The 20,683-nt window shown below is 57.0% G+C and overlaps 2 protein-coding genes and 1 long non-coding RNA gene across 6 annotated transcripts in view; 2 read left to right on the forward strand and 1 right to left on the reverse strand.

The window, feature by feature from the left end:
- The window catches only part of LOC125752465 (uncharacterized), a 148,849-nt gene that overhangs the window by 63,737 nt on the left and 64,429 nt on the right, over positions 1–20,683 (forward strand). The window lies entirely within an intron of this gene.
- Positions 11–5,751, forward strand: IRF3 (interferon regulatory factor 3). Of its 2 annotated transcripts, none has more exons than XM_049093508.1 (7): positions 11–149; positions 1,811–1,982; positions 2,068–2,138; positions 3,023–3,215; positions 3,314–3,694; positions 4,902–5,017; positions 5,498–5,751. In XM_049093508.1, the coding sequence occupies exons 4-7, from the start codon at positions 3,053–3,055 to the stop codon at positions 5,681–5,683; spliced, it is 846 nt and encodes a 281-aa protein (XP_048949465.1). In that variant the 5' UTR covers positions 11–149; positions 1,811–1,982; positions 2,068–2,138; positions 3,023–3,052; the 3' UTR covers positions 5,684–5,751. The 2 variants fall into 2 exon arrangements, with proteins under 2 accessions (XP_048949465.1, XP_025280025.1); XM_025424240.3 differs by lacking the exon at positions 11–149 and adding an exon at positions 960–1,124.
- SCAF1 (SR-related CTD associated factor 1) lies at positions 6,867–20,543 on the reverse strand. 3 transcript variants are annotated; one of them, XM_025424236.3, is made up of 11 exons: positions 20,392–20,543; positions 17,606–17,719; positions 17,310–17,367; positions 16,464–16,558; positions 16,037–16,137; positions 15,827–15,942; positions 10,108–12,972; positions 9,369–9,451; positions 8,920–9,138; positions 7,586–7,714; positions 6,867–7,303 (listed from the first exon to the last, which is right to left on the reverse strand). In XM_025424236.3, the coding sequence occupies exons 2-11, from the start codon at positions 17,711–17,713 to the stop codon at positions 7,112–7,114; spliced, it is 3,966 nt and encodes a 1,321-aa protein (XP_025280021.1). In that variant the 5' UTR covers positions 17,714–17,719; positions 20,392–20,543; the 3' UTR covers positions 6,867–7,111. The 3 variants fall into 3 exon arrangements, with proteins under 3 accessions (XP_025280021.1, XP_025280022.1, XP_048949435.1); XM_025424237.3 differs by lacking the exon at positions 20,392–20,543 and adding an exon at positions 19,938–20,364; XM_049093478.1 differs by lacking the exons at positions 17,310–17,367; positions 17,606–17,719; positions 20,392–20,543 and having other exon boundaries at positions 16,460–16,558.

Consider the following 20,683-nt stretch of genomic DNA (forward strand, 5'->3'; position numbering starts at 1 on the left):
TTTTTGTTTTATGAAATCGATAGAAAAGAAAACCCTCTTTCTCTGAAGCTCAGCTGACGGGAAGTAGGGTGTGCAGCTGCAAGTTCGAGAGTTATCGGACCCCAAAGGCAGGGGCGGGTTCTAGCACCCTGAGCGCCCCGACCCTCTACGTAGGTAACTGGGAAGATCTGGGGAATTGGTGGCGCCCGGGGCGAGAAACGCGAGACGTGCTGGGTCTGCCCTGAGTCTAGAGGAGCAAGGTGTACTCTAGGGAAGGTGAAGCAGAGTTCGAGTAAAAGTGAAGCTATGGCCGCTGCCGGAGGTCGGCTGTGAAATAAAAAGTAGTAGCGGGGGCGGGGGGGAGGCGTCTGCATGGGGGGATCTAAGGCAGAGAAGAGCAGACTCTGAAAATGGGAGGCAGTCCACTCTATAGAGTATGTGTGGGGGGGGGTGCCCTAGAGGAAGGAAGCTGTTTGGGGGGAAGGATGGTGGATGGAGGGTCCACCGTGGAAATGGGTGAGGGGCTCTTCTGTAGGAGTCCGCAACACAGATAAGTGCGGGAGGTAGAGATCTACAAGGTAATAACGTCTGCCCTGAAATAACCAGGGGAGTCTCTACCTTGGACGCGGAGGTGACTGCCTTAGGTGATGTGGGGGAGGGGAGGGGAGGAGAGGGTTTACAACGGAAGAGGGAAGAATCTACCCTGGCTGAGTTGGGGAGGTAGAGGATCTGCTCAGGAGGAGGTGGGGAAAGACGGGCCGTCTCAAATGGATTGGGCGGGAAGTCCTCGTTGACTTGGGGGACTGTCTGGAGGTGAAAAGAGGAGTTGTCTTGTTTTATACCCCAGGAAAATATAAGTGAGGGACGCTGCACCGCCGCCCCATGAGAGGAAGGTCTGGGAGCGGAACCCTCGGGGGTGGGGGCGGGTAGCTAAGAGGCCATCCGCGCCCACGAACTGCCCTCTAAGCGCAGGCCGGACCATGGGAACCCCAAAACCGCGGATCCTGCCCTGGCTGGTGTCACAGCTGGACCTAGGGCAGCTGGAGGGGGTGGCCTGGCTGGACGAGCGCCGCACGCGCTTTCGCATCCCTTGGAAGCATGGCTTGCGGCAGGATGCCCAGCAGGAGGACTTCGGCATCTTCCAGGTGCGAGAGCTTCGTGCCGCCGGGGAGCCCTGAGCTAACCTACCCGAGGGGTGGACTCCCAGGGGGCGGAGCCGAGAGGGAGGGGTTAGCCTGCGTAGGGTCGGCCGGCGCTGACGGTGGCAGGTGGAGGTGAGTGGAGTTAGGACAGGACTGGGCAGGGTTAGGAGGATCAGCGGACGGATGTCGCAAGGCGGGCACGGCTGGAACGGCCAGGTTCCGGAAAAAGAACCGGAAAAGCGGGGTTAGAACTCGAGAGAAATGCAAACTGGGGATTGAGGGCTCGCAGAGGGCGGGGCTTTGGGTCGTAGAATTCTGAGGGCTGGTTTTGGAACCTTCGAGGCGAGACCTGGCCCCAAAGCTGAGGTGATTTCCCACCAAATTCGGATACACCAGTGGTGGTAACCCGAGTTCGAGTACGAGGGGGCGGGGCCATTACAACCTGTCCTGGGGCAGGTTGCTGGCAGAGTTAGACGCCCAGTAGGACCTGGAAGGTTGGCTTAGAAAGCAAAGTTTTTGAATAGGTGAAGCGGGGGGGTGGGGGGGGGGTGGGGGTGGGAGGGTGCTTACGATGCAGAGTCCAAGAGTTTGGGGATGGATCCTTGTCAAGTTAGAACGTGCCAGGGGAGAGCGCCCTTGGGCCGGGGTCTTAGTCATCCTCACCATCCTGGTACCAACTGGATCCCCAGGCGTGGGCCGAGGTCAGCGGTGCCTACACTCCTGGAAAGGATAAACCTGATCTGCCCACCTGGAAGAGGAATTTCCGATCTGCCCTGAACCGGAAGGAGGAGTTGCGTGTAGCTGAAGATCGGAGCAAAGACCCCCACGACCCACACAAGGTCTATGAGTTTGTGATCTCAGGTGTGCCAGAAGTGGGGCTCCATGTGGAGGGATGGGATTTTGAGCATCCCCAACACTCTGCTCCACTCACCACCTTCCCTGGCAGGAGCTGGGAACTTGCCTGAGTTGGACACCTTTCCAGACACCAATGGGAGATACAGTACCTCGGATACCCAGGCAAGAATGCACCCCATCCTTCCTGCCCTCAGGATGACCCATCTTCTGTGTCCCCACAGCCTTGTTCAGGCTTCCTCTCCTCCCCCTGGACCATCACATCAAATCTCCCTCCTGAGCCTCCATCCTATCCCCTGTGGGCTGTCCACCCACTCATCTAGAGATGACCCTGTCCCTCTCCTGCTCATAGCGAGCCCTTCCATGGATGCTTCCAGTGTCTCAGGAAAAAAATGCAGAGCTTTCACCAAGGCATTTAGGGCCCTAATACACCTTTCTAGAATTTCACAGTTTCTCTTGCTATGTAGAGTACCCTCAGCCTCCTGGGAACCCAGAACCACCCTATCCTTGGTCTTGCTGACGTCCATGCCAGGGCAGGTCCCCTCTGAAATAGTGTCCAGCCTTCTCTGCCCAGGTCTTGCTTGCCCAGGGCCAGGTCCTTGGGCTGGAACTAGCTGTTCCCCTTGGGCCAATAGTAGCATCCATCATATACCAGAGCATATATTTTGTCATCTGTGCCCATGCTTGTCTACCTACCTCCTATCCCCCACCTCCCTGCCAGCCCCAACTGGAAGCCCCCGCCCCCTTTTTAAAAGATTTTATTTATTCATGAGAGACACAGACAGACAGACAGAGACCAAGACAAAGGCAGAGGGAGAAGCAGGTTCCATGCAGGGAGCCAATGTGGGACTCGATCCCGGGACTCCAGGGTCACACCCTGGGCTGAAGGCAGATGCCAAAGCACTGAGCCACCCAGGGATCCCCCTGGAAGCCCCTTGAGGGCAGAGCTCAGATCTGACTCGTCTCTGGGTCCCAAGGCCTGGTCCACATGAAGTCTCCGGAAAAGGCTACAGAAATGCCCAGATCCTTTTCTTTTTGCTTCTCTCCAGGAAGACACATTAGAGGAGTTACTGGGTGACATGGTCTTGACCCCATTCCCAGATGAGGGGCCCTCGAGCCTGGTGGTGGTCCCAGAACAGACGCCTCCACTCTTGCTGAGCCCCACCATAGACCTCCCCGCTCCCTGCCCAAACTCAGAACCCCCTGAAAACCCGCTGAAGCGGCTCTTGGTGCCTGATGAAGGTGAGTGGCAGCTCTGGGGTGGGATGTGCTGGGGTGACAGGGCCCCTTATGCCCTCTCAATCTCACTCCCTCTTCATGTCACTTCTGCCACTGCCCAGAGTGGGAGTTCGAGGTGACTGCCTTCTATCGGGGCCGCCAAGTCTTCCAGCAGACAGTCTCCTGCCCAAGGGGCCTGCGGCTGGTGGCAGCAGCAGGAGGGGACACGATGCTGCCTGGACAGCCAATAATACTGCCAGACCCCGGGGTGTTGGTAACAGACAAGACCGTGATGGGCTACGTGAGGCGTGTACTGAGCTGCTTGGGTGGGGGACTAGCTCTGTGGAGGGCAGGACAGCAGCTCTGGGCACGGAGGCTGGGGCACTGCCACACATACTGGGCCCTGGGCGAGGAGCTTCTCCCTGACAGCAGTCCCAGGCCTGGCGGCGAGGTCCCCAAGGATGAAGATGGAGACCTGTTCGACCTGAGGCCCTTCGTGTCAGGTGAGGAGGCAAAGCCTTAGCTCTGCTGTAGAAAGAGGTGGTCACGGTGGTTAAGAACTCTGGGGTCTGGGAGTGCCTGGGTGGCTCAGTCGATGAACCATCTGACTCTTGATAGCAGCTTGGGTCATGACCTCAGGGTCACAAGATCAAGCCGAGTCTGGCTCTGCACTGGGTGTGGAGCCTGCTTAAGGTTCTCGCTCTCTGCCTCCCCCTGGTCCCCACTCTCCTTACATCCTCCTCTCTCTAAAAACAAAAAAATTTTCAAACCTCCAAACCCCAGAGTTCTTTTTTTTTTTTTTAAAGATTTTATTTATTTATTCATGAGAGACACACAGAGAGAGGCAGAGACACAGGCAGAGGGAGAAGCAGGCTCCACGCAGGGAGCTTGATGCGGAACCCAGTCCCAGGACTTCAGGATCACACCCTAGGCTGAGGGCAGGCACTAAACCACTGAGCCACCCAGAGATCCCCCAAACCCCAGAGTTCTAATTCAGACCCTGCTGCTCTGCTTGTGCTATAACCTGGGGCAAGAGATGGACTGCTCTGAGTCTGTCAGAGGACTGTCTCCTCTGCTAGAGCTGGTAGGAGGCACAGGGCCCAGTGCACAGAAGGTGCTCAAGGAATTAACTGCCATCGTCCTCATTATTACCAGTTAGTAGGGTGGATAGACAGATGCAGGACAGAGAAGTCCTTTAGGGCTTTGTTATCCAGTAAATATCTCTGCAGGGATGGAAATGCTCTAGAGTTGAACTGTCCGGTGTGGTATCCACCAGCCACGTGTGGCTATTGAGTACTTAGGCCAATGCAACTGAGGAAGAGAGTTTGAACTTTTATTTGATTTTAATTAATTACCATTTAAATGGAAATAGCCACAGTGGCTAGTGGCCACTATCAGGAGATTGTGGCCTTAGGGGGTTAAAGAGCAGAAACTGCCAACTACCTTGTATTCCAGAATCAGGGGACATCCTTGTAGGGAGTGTACTCCTATCCCAAATGGTGGGGGGGGGGGGGGGGGGGCGGGGATGGGGGGAAACATTTAAGATTATGCCAGGACTTTTCTTAGATCAGCAGCCATCTGGTCGAGGTGTTGTAGGCATGTTGGGCTTCTGGTCAAGGAAGAAGGTGAGGCTGTTAGTCAAGTTTGGGGGCAGGGAGGGGCAGGTGGAGGGTCCTCTTCCCATGCCTGACTAGGATCTCGGACCCCCAGATCTGATTGCCTTCATCAAAGGAAGCCGACACTCACCACGCTACACCCTCTGGTTCTGTGTGGGGGAGCCATGGCCCCAAGACCAGCCGTGGACCAAGAAGCTGGTGATGCTCAAGGTGCAGCATTTCTGGGCTCCTGGAGCTAAGGGGTGGATCTTAACAAAGGGAAGAGAAACTACAATTCCTAGAAGCCCCTCTGGGAAACTACAACTTCCAAGAGTCTTTGCAACCACCAGTTCCTCATCCCCAGGAGCTTCTGGGTGTCCTTCTCATGGCCCCTCACCCCCAAAACCTGTTTTGAACTCTCAAAACCATGTGGAAGTCAGTGGAATACAAGTCCTAGCAGCCTTTTTAAGGAACTACAGCTCTTAAGGGGTCCTTCTGACCACAGCTGCTGAGTGGGATCCCTACATTCCAGGAACCCCTCCAGCATCTCAGCCCTAGTAAACTTACCAGGCCTCCCATGGTGGGAGTTACAGAGAAAACAATAATTCCCAGCAGCCCTAGGCCTAATGGTTATTCCTGGTTTATGGTGGGGGCTGCTGGAAGTTGTAGTCCACTCAACCCCACCTTATTTCTGCCCCCCACCTCCTGTAGGTTGTTCCCACGTGCCTTAGGGCCCTGCTGGAAATGGCACGGTTAGAGGGCGCTTCCTCCCTGGAGAACACTGTGGACCTGCACATTTCCAACAGCTACCCACTCACTCTCACCTCGGACCAGTACAAGGCGTACCTCCAGGACCTGGTTGAGGACATGGATTTCTGGGTCACTGGGGAGGTCTGACCCCTCCTCACCGGTGCTGCCTTCTTGTGCCTTCACCCTGGCCAATAAACTGTTTCTTGCCACTGTTACCACTTGTGTGCCTGGTGTTAGGGGTTAGCTAGGTCCAGGCTAGCCCTGATGTGGGCTAGGCATTATTCCTTGGCAAGCAACTCACAACCCAGATGCTTACAGCATGAGGACCAGACACTGCAGGGAGCCGCTGATACCTGTCACCTCCTGACCTCCTTCCAGGGACCTGGTGAGGAGGGGACAGTCACCTCCATTTTACAGACCAAGACACTGATGCTTAGAGAAGAGCAAAGGTTATAAAGCAAGACAGGAGACACAAGATGGGTTAGAATCCAGTCTGACTGCAGGGTTGCTACTTTCTGATCGGGGCCCCAGGGTAGAATCTAGAACCCCAGTTTTGGCTATGAACAGTTGAGGCCACTGATTGTTCAGTCCAGTAAGCTGGATCAGCCTGTTGGCTGGTGGGGGGGGGGGGGACTTAGGCCCCCTCCCAGCTCCTGCTGGGTGACCTCAGGCAGGTCCTCCGGTCCCAGCCAGCTGTGGGCTCCCCTCTGCATGGGGCTGGAACAGGCAGCTGTAAAGGAGTTCTGTGTCCCGGCCTCAAAGCCCACCCTCTCCTGCACCCCTGATGCTACCACCTCTCCTCACTATGTCTGGGTTCTGGGTAATGGGGATGGTGTGGAGGCCAGTGTGGCCCTGACTCACTGTGTGGCCCCTGTTAGTTTCCCTCTCTACTTCAGGAGAGTGGATAATATCACCTCAACCCCATAGGACTGGTAAAGAGAGTCCAACTCAATGAAAGACAAAAATCCTACTGCTGGGGCAAGTCCAGGCCTAGACAAGTAGCACTCAGTTGCCCTGAGCTTGGAAGACACAGAGCAGGGGGGGACCTGGGACCCCCAACCTCCCACCCACCACTTCCTGTCAATAGCAACGGCTTACCATGTACCAGGTATGGTTCTAAGTGCCTCACTTGCTTGTGTCTTCATCCCTCCAACACCTGCTACAACGATCAGGAGACCGAGGCCCAGCACGGCTAGTACACTTGCCCCCCAACCCCCCGCCCCCGTCACAGCCTGCTATAACCACCCTCAGACTGGGCCAGACTTCCTACGTACCTCTTCCCAACCCTTTCCCAAACCACTCTGAAAAGAAAGGGCAAAAATCATGGGGCTTGGGGCTAACATTTCATGAAATCTTTAATGAAATTGGGGGAGGGGCACAAACAGAAGGGCGGGGCAATGGGGACAGGCCTGGGGGCAAGGGGCACAGGGCTGGGCAGGGCAGGGGGCTCTCCTCTTCCCTGCAGCAACCCTCCCTCCATCATCCCACTGATGGGGGGAAGGAAGTGGGGAGGTGGAGCCATAAATACGTCCAGAATTCCAAAGAGGTGAAGGAGGGAAGGGGTGGCTGAGGGTCTCAGAGGGGGGGCAAGGGCAGGCCGGGGCCACCCTTGTCAGGGGGCCCAGGCTCCTTGGGTGGCCGTGGGGGCCCTGGGGGATCCCCTGGCTTGCGGCCGTGCTTGCGAAAGTAGCGGTAGCGTTGGACGTAGGCCCGCACCAAGTTGCTCACCTTCACTGGGTTGATCTCCCCGCTTTTGCTGTGGCAGATCTAGGGAGTGAGGGGCAGCTGCGGTCACTGCCCATCCCCCAGGGTCCCCTCCACCGGGACTGCTGAGCATTGCTTGGCACAATGGGAGCCACCCCCCCAAGTTCAGGCCAACGCCCCTGCCTGTACCCCCGAGGCCAGCCGAATAGGCCCTCCTGTCACCCTCCTCACCTTCCAGGCGGACCCACCATTCCCGGCTCCCCGTCTGTGTACATCTGTCCGCGCACGTCCGTCTCCTTCTCATCCTCTCCCCACCTCTGTGATCTGTTCCCCTCTGGGCCCCACCTTGTGGACAGCCTTCCTCAGGATGTCCTTGTACTCCTCCTTGGTGATGTCCTTCTTCTGATAATACGGCTTGATGGCCAGCTTCACCTCCTCCACTGCCCGCTCCTGTGTGTGCAGCTTCTTCAGGTACTGGTCGAAGTGGTGATGGAGTGGGAAGAACGGATGGCAGAGGCCAGATGAGTTCCCGCAGGAACCCCTGGCCTGCCTGCCCCCTGCCTGCCAGCTCAGCCTCCCCAACCATCCAGCTACTCCTGGAAGCAGAAGTCCGGCTTAGGGTCTGCCCTGTGCTCCTCCTGCTGCAGTCACCCCAGACTACAGGCTGGGCAGGGCCTCTGAGTGTTACTTGAGCATCCACCAGGCTGGACCCTGAGTGGTCCCTGGTGGCCGGGACCAGGATACTCGTGTCCACTGCCCGTACAAAATTTACATGAAGCGGGATGCCTGGATGACTCAGCGCCTGCCTTCGGCCCAAGGCGTAATCCTAGGGTCCCCGGACTGAGTCCCGCATCAGGCTCCCTGCGTGAAGCCTGCTTCTCTCTCTGCCTAAGTCTCTGCCTCTCTCTGTGTCTCTCATGAATAAATAAATAAATAAAATCTTTTTATTTACACAGAGAGAGAGGGGGGCAGAGGAACAGGCAGAGGGAGAAGCAGGCTCCATGCAGGGAGCCCTGCTGTGGGACTCGATCCAGGGTCCCCAGGATCACACCCCAGGCTGCAGGCGGCGCTAAACCGCTGCGCCACCAGGGCTGCCCCAATGAATAAAATCTTAAAAAAAAAAAAAATTTACACAAAGCGAAGACAGAGTGGGGCAGCATACCACCTCCTGGGCTGTTGGGACCATGACAAAAGGCACCGAACGAAGCCTGACCAAAAGGAGGCCCAGGAGCAGGAGCCAGACGTAGCTGAACGAAAAACTGTTTGAATCTGCCCGGCAACCACTCTGCCTCCTGCCCTGGAATAGACGTTTGATCCATCCTTTTCTAAACCACCCTCCCTCTTGCACAAAAAGCCAGTAAGTCCACAGTCGTAGGGACGTCTGTCAGCACGTGGGTGTGTTTACATCTTATTTCTGTACCTCCTTCTCCCTCTCTGTGGGCACGTAATTAAAAAAAAAAAATATATATATATATATATATATGCGCCCAGTGCCCATCTCCCACTCATCCCTTGGGAGTGAAAGTTTAGTTCCTTACAGTTTAATGACTGTGGTTTTCTCTACATTCCCGCTTGCTGGCAGCAGTCTCCTACTCTCCTCGGGTCCCTGCATCTCAGCATCTGTTCCTGTTCTCTGTAAAGCTGCCACTGTCCACCCACTTCCCCCAAGCCCAGCTCACCTTGTCTGTGTCCCCGCGTCCCTCGGAGCTGCTGCTGCCTTCTCGCTTGTCAGATGCTGCAGCCAGCCCAGTGGGGGTGGGAGGGGTTGAGCCACAGCCTCCCAAGGGGAGGCTGCCAGGGAGCAGGTAGCTAGAGGGGCCAGGGGGCAAACCCAGAGAGGTGGGCACAGGAGCCGGTGTCACCCCCAGACTAGAGGGTGGCTTTCGGTGGCTGAGGATCTGTGGGAAGAAGTTGGAGATGATGAACAAACGGAGGGGCAGGGAAGAGGGAATATGCACCCCCATTATTCCCACCCTGATTTCCCGACAGTCCCAGGGGCAGAGGCTTTCTTCTGGCCAATCCCTTCCTTGTCCCAAGGCCTGTTGGGATTTGCAGTTCTTCTCCTGGCTTAACCGGAGTCAGGGGATGAGGGAAGGGACCATGAGGACTCTTCCCCTAGGGAGCCCACCTGGTTGGTGGCCTGGATCAGCTCCTGCGCTTTTGCTCGGCTTGCCAGATTGGCTTCTTCCATCTTGAAGAGAAGTGCAGTCACTGCAAGGAGCAAAGTGTTGAGGACAAGGAGATCAAGAGTTAACACAAGAGGAGCCGGTGAAGGGTGCCTGGCCCCCCGTTGCCATCTCCCACCCTGGAAGATGCTGGAAAAGCTATAGGTCCCGAGCTCAGAGCTGGGAAAAGGGGGCTCCGGCCACCCCAGGAAACCACTCTGCACCCCCACATGTTCTCAGTACTTTAGATATGTGTGTGGTTAGGGGGAAACACGGCCAGGTCACTCGGAGTAAGGTAGTGGTGGAGGGGAGATTCTGACTCAAGCCCCCTGTGGCCCGTTGCTATCCCCCCAAGGGACACTGCTCCTTGCTCGCCCTGCTCTTTCTGGTCCTTCTGCTACACCTAGCCTCAACTGCCTCTAGGTGGCCCCCAGGACACGGCCTGCCCCTCCAGGTTGTACTGGGCTAGCCACCCCCCACACTCATTTGCCTGCTCCCTTCCAGCACACTGACATCTAGGAGCCTTCTGGACAGATCCCAATCAACCCTCACCCACCCAGGCCCCTCACAATCTGGGGGTCACTATGTACTTGCACCTACCCTTTCTGAGGCATCCCCACTGCCTCTCAGTCCGTCCCCACATGACCTCACCCTCGATCCTTTCTGCCTGCCCCACCCCACCCCATCCCTGGGCACACTCACAGGCCAGGACACCGCTGGTGGTGCAGTCCACACCAGCAGGCAGGTTCCAGGGCATGGGTGGGGGCAGCGTGGGCAGCTGGGAGACACGGGTGGCCGGTCCATCTTCTGCCCCTGAGTCGCCGGCTGTGGACCCCGCGCTAGGGGCAGTGCTTGGGGCCGCTGCAGCTGTGCTGGTGGCTGTGGTGGTGGCAGGCTGCTGCTCCTCCTCCTCCTCCTCCTCCTCTTCTTCCTCCTCTTCCTCCTCCTCCTCCTCTGCCCCCCCTCGGACCCCAGCCTCCTCGGTGGCCTCTTCGGGAAGGAAGGAGACCTCAGGTGTCTTGCAGCTGCTGTCCACCGTCTGTGAGTCCGGTGTGAGCGCAGGGGGTGGAGGGGCTGCCTTTGGGGGTGGGGTGCTGGGGGCTTTGGCCGCCCGCTCCTCCCCGGACCAGGAAGTCTCCTCCACCCCCTTGGCCCCCGCTGCCTGGCTGCAACTATCAGCCTTGGACTTCTTTAGTGTCACTGGGCCCCCACTGCTCCCGCCGCTGCCCCCACTGCGGATCTTTTTCCTTGTCTTGGACGGCTTGGTCTTTCCCTTGGTCCCCTTGGCTTTCTTGGCCCCAGCCTTGGCCTTGACCTTGGTCTTTTTGGGCTTGGTGCTTCCCGGAGCTGCTTTGGCCACCTCGGCAGGGGCCCGCTCATCAGGCTTGAGGAAGGGGGAACGGCTCTCCCGGTCTCGGCTGAACTTGACTCCAATGGAGCCCAGGCCAGCAGACGCGGCCTCCTTGGCAGGCGTGGTGCTACTGACACCTTCTCGGATCAGCACTGCCACCTTGGATTGCAGCTTCACCTTCCGGGAGGAAGAGGAGCATGAGGACGACGAAGAGCCTGAGCCGCTGCTGACCGGTGGCTTTGGCGGGGGCCCCGAGGAGGGCGCTGACTCCTTGGGAGGCCGAGCCTTCTTGGATGACCTGTCCCTGTCCCTATCTCTGTCCCTGTCTCGGTCCCGATCCCCCCCATCCAGCGCCTTCCGCCGAGATCCCTTCTCCCGGGAGGAAGAGGAGGAGGAGGCAGCCCCAGAGCGGCGCCTGTCCTTCTCACTGCTCTTGCCACCCCGCTCCTCGGTGCTCAGGCCTTCTGAGTCGTATAGGACCTCGCGCTTGGGCGACGAGGCCGGGGCCGGTGAGGGGCCTCTGGGGTCGGACTTGTCAGGCCGGCCCACGGTGATGGTCCGCTTGATGGCGAAGAGATCGTGGTCCGTGAGGTCCTGGATGGAAGGTGGCACGGCCCCCCGGCGGCGGCTGTCGCGCTCTGCGCCCAGGGAGCCGGAGCCAGAGCCAGAAGGAGGCTGGGTGGGCGCTGGGCCCTTCTCGCCGTCCCCAGACCGCTTCTCACCCCGGGACCGCGACCGCTTCTTTTTCTTCTTGCCGCCGCCACCGCCGCCGTCTCGGTGCTTGCCGCGGTGCCGCTCGCGCCTCGAGGACGACGATGAGGAGGTGGCCGGGGGTGGGGAGGCTGAGCGCCGCCGCCGTCGCCGCTTCTCCCGGGACCGAGACCGGCGGCTGCCCCCGCGGCGGCGGTCAGTGCTGCGCGAGCGGCGGCGGGCTGAGCGGGACCGCGAACGGCGGCGGGCGGACGACGAGGCATGCGAGCCTGGCTTGCGGTCCCGGGAGCGGTGCTTCTTGGAGTCCCAAGGGGAGGCCGGGGCTGGCGGGGCGGGCGGTGCACCCGAAGACGATGAGGCAGCCTCCTTGGCCTCGCCACCACTCCGCTTGCGCTCCCGCCTCGACTTCTTGCGGGTGGGGGGGCCCGCGGGGGCGGCGGCGGCGGTGGTGGCAGCAGCGGTGGAGGCGGCAGCCGGGGAGGGTGAGCGCTGGCGGTAGCGCTCCCTCCGCTGGGTCAGGATTTTGCGGCGCAGGTCCAGGCCGCCCCAGCGCGTGTCGGCGGCCGGGGGAGCAGGGGCCGGTTCCCCTAGGTCCACTTGCAGGGCACCCTCACCATCCGACTCAGCGTGCAGAGACAAGAAGTCGTCCCCCTCAGGGGCCCGGGGGGCAGGCGGCGGGGGCGGGGGCTGGGCCGCGGGGGGCGCTGAGGCTGCAGGAGGGGGTCGAGCTGCCCGGCCACTGGCCCGAAAGAGGGACACCGCCACCCTGGGCTCCTCCTCCGGCTGGACGATCTCGCCCTCCTCGATCTCTGAGTCGCCTGGTGGCGGCAGGGTTGGCGGGATAGCGGCTCCACCAGCTGTCACCACCTCCACCGATACCTTGCCTTCCCGGCAGGCTTCGGCCTCGGTCCCCACCACGAAGACACGCCGTCGGGTGGCTCCGTCAACCCGGGTGGAGTCCACCTGCGGCGGCGTTCCAGGGGCTGGAGCTGACTGTGGGGGCTGGGGGTCCGGGCGGGGACTCTCGTCACCTGGGAAGTCCTGGCTCAGGCTGTTGTCATCGTAGATGCCTGCCAGGGTCTCCGAGATGCGGCTGATGCTCTGAGACAAACCTTCCTCCTCCTCTTCTTCCTCTTCTTCCTCCTCCTCCTCCTCTTCCTCCTCTTCTTCCTCTTCCTCAGGCGAGGGGGTCCCCGCTGATGAGCTGGGGTTGGAGCCAGTGGGCTCGAAGGGGTCGTACTTTTGCTCTGGAGCAGGTGGTGGGGAGTAGGCCTCGTCGGTGGGGTGGAAGGGGTCATAGATGTCGAATCGGGGGGCAGGTGGGGCCGGGGGTGCTGGGGGTGGTGGAGGTGGGGGAGGGGAAGGGGAGGAAGAAGATGGGGAAGGGGAGGGCGAGGAGGAGGCAGAGGAAGGGGCAGGGGGTGGGGCCGGGCCTCCGTCTCCAGTGCCCAAGGTAAGGAGGTGGCGGGCACAGGAAGGTCGAGAAGAGTGGGGCTGTGGAGAAACTGCAAAGAACAGCGGAGACGGAGAGCAAGTCAGGTGCACACCCTCCTCCTGGGGTCTGCAAGAGGGGGGCCACAAGCAGGACGGCCCCCCAGCCACTGCCCCCCTCCAGCAGCCCTCGTTGCGCCAGCAGGTACTGCTCCCAGCACTGTACAGGGCTCGTAACACAGCATACTCCTCAAAACCCCCACTGTAGGTACTGTGTCCTAACCGGAGGACGTGGAGGTTCAGAGAGCTGCAGTATCTTCCCAAAGGACACATGGCCGGGAGAAGCTGGAGTACAGACTCAGTCACCCCCATAACTCAGTTGCCCCCATAACCTGAAATAGCCCCTGGTCTGCAGCCCAAGAAGCCCCTGACTGGGGTTACCGCAGAAGACACTGGCCATGGTGGGGGCGGCTGGGATTTGAACCTAAGGCCACCTGGAGGCCAAGCTCCAGCCTGGTGCTCTAGCTGCCTCTTGTGGAAATTTATCCTGTTTTCTGAGGGAATAGTGTGCGGCTGTGAAGGCGAAAGCTCCCCCCGGAGAGCCAGAAAGTGGCAGAGTTGGGAAGCCCTGAACACCTGAGCCCTCACTCACGAACTTCACTCTGTAACAAGCCCCATCCAAAGGGCTACCTCTCTCAGGCCTCAGAGACACCCCTGACAGGTGACAGGAACAAGCAGCGTTCACCTCTTCCTATCAGCCAGTAATTGTGCTTTCCTGTGCTCCCTCCTCTGCTTTCTGAAGACATGTCTCAGGGCCATAAATCCCACACATGGAGACAACAGACCAGGGCTGCACCTCTGGACACACACACTGGGATGCAGAGATGCCCCTCTCAACCACATACCATAGGGACCCTGCGACAGCTAAGACATCAGGATGGCCAGGTGGACAATGTCAGGAAGGCAAGGGCTTAAGAGGGCTGTCCCAGAGCCACCTCTCAATCCCATCCCCTCAACTGTGACATGACCAAGGACAAGTAACTCAACCTCTCTGCCTGCCTTGGTTTCCTCATCTCTACAATGGAGGTCCACTCACTCATTCAGTACATTTTTACTAATCACCTATCTTGTGCAAAGAGCTATTTGGAGTACTACAAACAGAACAGTGAACACAAGAGACAAAGACCCTGCCTTCAAGGAGCTCACATTGAGCAGGGAGAGAAATCTCAATGAGCCACACAGAAAGTGCACCAGCCGCTGAGGGCTGTGGAATAAGATAAAGCAGGGGCAGGGGGTGCCTGGGTGGCTCAACTGGTTAAGCGACTGACTTGATTTCAGCTCAGGTCATGATCTCAGGGCTGTGAGATCGAGCCCCCTGCCCTTCCCCACCCCTTTAAAATAAGTAAGGAAAGAAAGAAAGAAAGAAAGAAAGAAAGAAAGAAAGAAAGAAAGAAAGAAAGAAAAGAAAAGAAAGAAAGAGATAAGAGAGAGGAAACGAACAAAAAAGGATGGTGATGATAGCATTCACACCTCATAAGAACAAGGCGACCAGATAAGCAGCTATGTGGAATGAACGGTGCTGTGCCCGGCACAAGGACTCAGTGATCATGAGCTCTTACTATCCTGCTTCTGAATTATTACTACCACCAGAGGTACAAAACAGTCCTCAGGCTGGAGTGGTCTGGAACTGTAAGACTTGTTGCCTCTTTATGTAATTTTTATATGACATAAAATTACAGATGAGTTTTGTTTTTTTTCCGTAAGTCTTTAAGAATTTCCAAATGGAGGAAGAAACTGCCTGCAATAAGAGAATAACCCAAGCAACCCGCCCCTCCCCACCCTGCAAAACAGCTCTTAGGTTCCAGATACATCTATATCACTTTAAGGCCTGGAGCCAAATCCCCCAGGCCATCTGTCTTTGTCAATAAAGTTTTATTAGGACACTGCCATGTCCATGTGTTTACTTATCCTCTATGGCTTCTAATTTGAAAAGAAATGAAGATATTTTTGTGGGCCCCCTAGCGTGTGGTGGCCCTAGGTACAGTGTTCCCTGAGCCAAATGGACAAATCAATCCACAGCTATAAAGAAAGGGCAAGGGAAACATAAACTGGCACAGCATGGGTGAGCCACTGTCCGCTGCAGAAGAGGACTCCCGGCTGCCCTATTCCTGTACCTGAGCTGACTGAGCCTTCCTCTCCTCCTCACCCATCCCAACTGTGGATGTACATGCAAAAAAGGAAGTATAAACCTTGGGTTCCCACCAGGTCCTGGGGACCAGCAGCAGTGGCATCAAAGAAGAGCTGGTTAGAAATGCAAATTCCCAGGCCCCAGCCCAGACCCACTGCAGGAGAAACCCTAGGAGTAGGTGCAGCAACCTGTGTATTAGCCTGTCCTGGTGATTCTCATACCTACCCAGGTTTTGAGCAGCACTGCTCTACACTGCTCACCAGCCTCACACTGCATGTGGGACTGGGGAGCAGACTTTCCTTTTGTCCTCACAGAAGTCAAAAACCTGGGCTTTCTCTCCAACAGACCTGGGCTCGGGGTTCAGAACCCAGGACCACTGCTAAGCAACTGGCTGTGCCACCTTCAACAAATGATTTTCAGACTTTACTCCTCTGGAAGACAGAGATGCTAAGAGTCCCCAGGTCTCAGGGAAATGAATTTCTAGTGCAGTTACACTGCCACGGAGAGCCCTAGACACCGAGTGCTTCACACGCACTAACTACTCCTATGTGCTGGTGATCACATCAGTGTTTGCTCTACGTAAGTCTGCATGTATGCACAGCCTTTATTTTGGTCTAACAGGCAAAGACCTAAAGATTTTGTCTAAGTGACATGACGGCTAGCTACTATTACTACCAACAACAGCCGACTCCCGCACAACTCTGAGGCCACCTGCTCAGCTCTACCCTGGCCCCACATACCCGTTTTGCCTATCCTCCAGGCCCTGAGACGGGGCAGCAGGCTAGGAACGGGCAGAGGGATCGGATCCCTGTCCCCGATTCGGACCTCGGCCACCAGCTCCAGCATGTCCTCGCTTCTGCAGGGCAGAAGAAAGGGGGTGAGTGAACCTGGGGGAAGCTTCTGGCTCCCATGCCAAAGGCCTCCCCCACTCCGGCTGCCCAACTACTCACTCGCCAGGCCGCAGGTCCAGGTGGCTAGGAACCCAGGTATCTGGGGGATCCAGAACACTCACCAGCCCCGCAAGGAAACTGTCTGCAGCCATGTCCAACACCTAGAATAGGTCAGGAGGGGCTCCAACCTGACCCTGCTCATGTGAGGACCCACAAATCCCATTTCCCCAGGCCCTAAACTCTCAGGAACCCAAACATGAGAAACCCCAAGAAAATGCAGGGATCCAACCAATTCCCTCACCCTGACTTGCCTCTGGGACTCCAGGCTCACCCCTACAGATGATGCCCTCAGATCCTCCAACACCACTGCTGATCAACCCCAGCCCCAGGAGTCTGGGTCCCCAAACCCATCTCTAGGATCCAGGCCCCAGTGACCTTCATCCCCCCATCCCAAGAGTCTGGACCCCAGCCCCCTGTTCTTACTCACAGTAGCTGTGTCAGTCCCCCCAGACTCCTGGGAACGGGGCTCTGACCGTGGGCTCCGGCAGCGCCTCCACCGAAGGCCATGACACCGGGAGCCATCTGGAGAGAGATTTGCATGGGGGATTGGAAAAAAGGGACTAGTTGCAGAGACTTCGTGGGGCAGGGGAAAGAGGAGTTTGCCCTAGATTTCGTCAAGGGAACCAAGCTCCTGCTTGCTCTCCCTGCCTTCATCCACCATGTCCCAGCTTGGGTCCCAGAAGGACATCCCCAACAGCATGCTGAGGCATCAACACTCTCACCCATCCATCCTCCCAGCTGCCCTCAAGATGATGCCCAGACAAGTCAGCTTGGCATCAGAGCCTTGCTGTGACCCAGTCCCCACAGAGCTCTCCTGCCTTGCCTCCTGCTCACAACTCCATGCCCACCAGCCCCAGAGAACCACAACTCAGTCCTGCAACATGCCCTGGTGCTGGGTGCCTGCTGGGTGCCTCTGCCTACCAAACTTTCCTCTTTACCAGGCAGCCCTAATACATGCTTAGGGACCCAGTTCACCTGTCTCCCCCTCTAGGAAGCTTTACCAGACCCCATCTTCCCCCCTGCCCCCCACGCTAGCTTCACCGGGCCTCCTGCCCTCTCATAGTGCTTGGGCTACTTCTTTGCTGTGACAGGGTCTCCCCTCCACCAGATGGGAGTCCCTCCGAGGCAGCTGTGGTGTCTGACCCATCTTTGGCTCCCTGTGCCAGCACAAGGGTGGTACCCAGGAGACCTCAGAAAAGCAGTTCTGAATGAAGTTAGGATAAAGAACACAGAGATGGGACAGGAGGCTAAGAGGAATCAGAACCCATCATACCTTTATCATTTGGCAGATCCCCCTGCAGGGAACTTCCCACAGCCTGCTGAATGGCCCGCTAGAGAAAAGGTGGAGGATGAACGGGATGGAAAGAAAGGACAGTCAGGGAACTCGTGCAAATGGTCACAAGCTCTCCTCCTGGGAGACAGCCATTCCAGACACCCATACAAACATACTGGAACCCTTCAGCGGAGCCGTAAGTCCAGGCCCCCAGCCCCTCCTCCCCAACTCCTGGGCCCTGAAATCCAAACTTGCAGCCCATCTCTCCCTTGGCCCCAGGTGTCTAGCAGCCTTACCAGGATAAAGGCAGAAGGAGAAAGCGTAGGGTCTCTGTCTGGTGGACCATCACTCCGATCCTCACCCGACTCCTCTGTCTTCCCTCGAGACTCATCTTCTTCCTCCATGGTCACCTGGTGGTTGAAGGGGTGAGAGTGTGGAGTGGAGGCCGGCGGGGGGCAGGGGTGAAGCAAGAAATGGACACAAAGACCTCAAGGGCCTCCAACATTGCTTTGATCAGCATGCTGTCCGGCATCCCTCTCCTCTTCCGCCACACTCCAGTCTTTGGGTGAGTCCCAGGCCCAGTGCAGACATCAGAGGGACCAGATCAGGCTCTCTTCCCTTGCCTGGATCTCAGCTTGCTGCCTTCTCTGTGGAAGGGAGGGCTTCCCAGCCTCCTATTTCAACACCATGTTCCCAAATTCCCCAGTTTCCCCCATGACCAAGCTTTAAGACCTCACTGCCCACCATCCTTTAAGAGCCAACCCAATGCCAAGACTTTTTTTGGTTGAGCTGTGACTTCAAACACTGTGTCCCATAGTCTCGTATACCCTCCTTTCCCAAACCGAGATGTGTGCCAGTGTGCTGGGTGCACCTCAAATATCACACAACTTCCCAGAGCATCAATTCTCCTCAGTAGCACAGAACCAAAAAATTTTATTTATAGACAAAAGATGGAACTACAATAGGGTGATGTACAAGACCAGAACTGAATTGAAAACACTACTTTCAGAAAGACATGCTGTCCACCTGACCCCATGGAGGGCATCTACCTCTTGCCCATCTGCCCATTGTATGAAAGCATGGCTCAAGCTTTCGTGATAGTACAGAAATTCTTAGATTATACTAAAATTGAAAGATTATCCTTCAGACTGGTGGGTGTCTGGATTAGGGCTTCAGAACCCATAACTTTCAGAGGCAGGCTTCCCTGTAACCATCAAATCTACTACTTTGGAAACAATATCCAGTCTCAGAATTCCCAGAGAGCTTTGAAACCACAACCACCCCCCACCCAACTTGTGTTTAAATGGGCACAACTGAAATATCTACCTCCAAGAAGGACTGTGAGAAATGAAAGGGGACCGACTTTCCCCACAGAGTTAATGCAGCTCAGGTGCCTGATACAAAGTAACAATGATTAGCATTATTTGTCTTCAGAAGCCCAGGTTATCTCCTCCGCTCTCCCAGCTGCCTACCTGCAAAGCAAACACCCAGGTCCCGGGTCTCACTCCTACCATAGATTTCCAAGCCAAGCCAAAGCTTCCAGCTGTGAGCCTGTGGTTCCTTCCCTAACTCCCACTAACATGTCCTGCCTATAAACCCCTATGGACAGTTCCCAGTCCCTGGAGCTGCTCTCCAGCACCTCTGGGGGAAGCACATGCTACAGTGACTGTCACCTAACAGAAGCCTAATCAAGATCTGCTAAGTACAGACACACAGATCTCCAAGCCCTCTGCAGTGTATGAAGATGCTCCTTTGCCCATTTAGACAAGCACCAGACTTTGCCGACACGCCCATGGCTCCTTAGATCTTTTCAACATGAAAAGGTTCTGCAGACATTCTATGTCCCTCTAGAACACTGTTTCCCAAACTACAGTCTGATAGCAGTATGGTGCTTCACAAATAGTTTGTTATTTAAAAAAAAAAAAAAAATTGAACGCAGTAGAAAATTCTTCGCAGTATATCACAAGTAGTTAAATGGGATACTAATTAATGGGACTTTGGTATTAAGTACCTGTATCAGTATGCACTGGGTCTCAATTAAAAAAAATGTACTTCTTACTGTATAGATCAAGGTCAAAATAGTTCGAAAAGCATTGCACTAAGTGATTCTAGAGGATCCTACAGACTTCCCCCACCCTAATGTGGACTAATTCTAATCTCTATAGTTCCAGGACAATACAGAATTTAAAAACATTTTTCACTTGAACTGCATTCATAAGTGCAAGTACATAAGAGCTGGGCAAATTTTCCAATACTCTCCTTTGTCTTGTTCTCCACGCAATTATCCAGCCCCAAAAGGCATTTGAATTTGCTCCAGGCATAAAGACTGCACTCTTGCAGTCACATTGAAAGCCACCTAGATGGTTCCAGGTCCTTCTAACTGCCTCCAGCCTCCTGTCACCTAGATTAGACACTCTTCAGATGTTAGAGACCCACCTTGGCCTCTCAGTACATCTCAGTATTTGCCTCCCTCCCTTGGTGGGCATATCCCACCCCTCTAGGTGGCCCTAAAAGACTTCCTAGCCCTCGAACAGTTCTTCCAGGCCCGCTAAATGGCCCCAGACCCATGCAGGTAAGCTGCATCCTCAAGTCAGCCCATGTAGACACTCCCAGCCCTAACAGACATACCCCGGGCGCTAGAGATGGTTCTGCAGATACTCCTCAGCTCTTGCAGACCTCCTTCACCCTGGGACATTATCTCAAGATCTCAAGATGGCCCCAGAACCCTATCAACAGACCCTAACCTCGGGTCAGCCCATAAAGACGATCAACAGTGTCTAGAGAAATGACCCAGGTCAGCTAAGTGATGGAGGGCAGGCTCCAGTCCCGGTGGACGTCCCCAGTCCTCACGGGGACGCCCCGCAGATGCCCCCCGGAACCCACAGACGCGTCCCGGGGCCTTGAGAAGGCCCCCCGCTCGGCGCCAGGCTCCGTCTCCGCTCCCGGGCCCGAGGCCGCCCCGCTAAGTCCTCCAGGCCCCGCGGAGTGCGGGGAGGACCCCGGGACAACTAGCGACCCGACTCCGCCCCGCCCACCCCGATAGGCCCGAGCCCCGCGGCCCAGACTGCCGCCGCCATCTTACCCCGCCGCTCGGGCTGCGGCTCCGGCCCCGGCGCGGGGCGGGGCGGGCTGGGGGGGCTCGCGAGCAGAGGGAGGAGAGGGGCGGAGCTAAAACGCCGCCGAGCTTGCCGGGACTTCAAGTACCGAGCACGGTGCCGTGAAGGCTGGTGGGAAGGCTCCGGACTCAGTTTCCCAGAAGTCAATGGGGCACCTAGGCAGGGGCGCGCGCGACGGACGCCGGGAGGCGTAGTCCGCACGTCGCCACCGTCGCGCGGGGACAGCAATGAGGTGAGAGGTGAAGTGGGCGGGGCTGT

This window comes from Canis lupus, chromosome 1 (assembly GCF_003254725.2).
Source record: "Canis lupus dingo isolate Sandy chromosome 1, ASM325472v2, whole genome shotgun sequence".
NCBI lineage: Eukaryota > Metazoa > Chordata > Mammalia > Carnivora > Canidae > Canis > Canis lupus.

Coding starts and splice junctions, on each gene's coding strand:
- IRF3 (XM_025424240.3), top strand. CDS start 960: ATGGGAACCCCAAAACCGCGGATCCTGCCCTGGCTGGTGTCACAGCTG. Junction 1,125..1,810: donor AGGACTTCGGCATCTTCCAG/GTGCGAGAGCTT, acceptor CTGGATCCCCAG/GCGTGGGCCGAGGTCAGCGG. Junction 1,983..2,067: donor CTATGAGTTTGTGATCTCAG/GTGTGCCAGAAG, acceptor CTTCCCTGGCAG/GAGCTGGGAACTTGCCTGAG.
- SCAF1 (XM_025424236.3), bottom strand. CDS start 17,713: ATGGAGGAAGAAGATGAGTCTCGAGGGAAGACAGAGGAGTCGGGTGAG. Junction 16,138..16,463: donor GGGGGACTGACACAGCTACT/GTGAGTAAGAAC, acceptor GACCTATTCTAG/GTGTTGGACATGGCTGCAGA. Junction 7,715..8,919: donor GACGCGGGGACACAGACAAG/GTGAGCTGGGCT, acceptor CACTTCGACCAG/TACCTGAAGAAGCTGCACAC.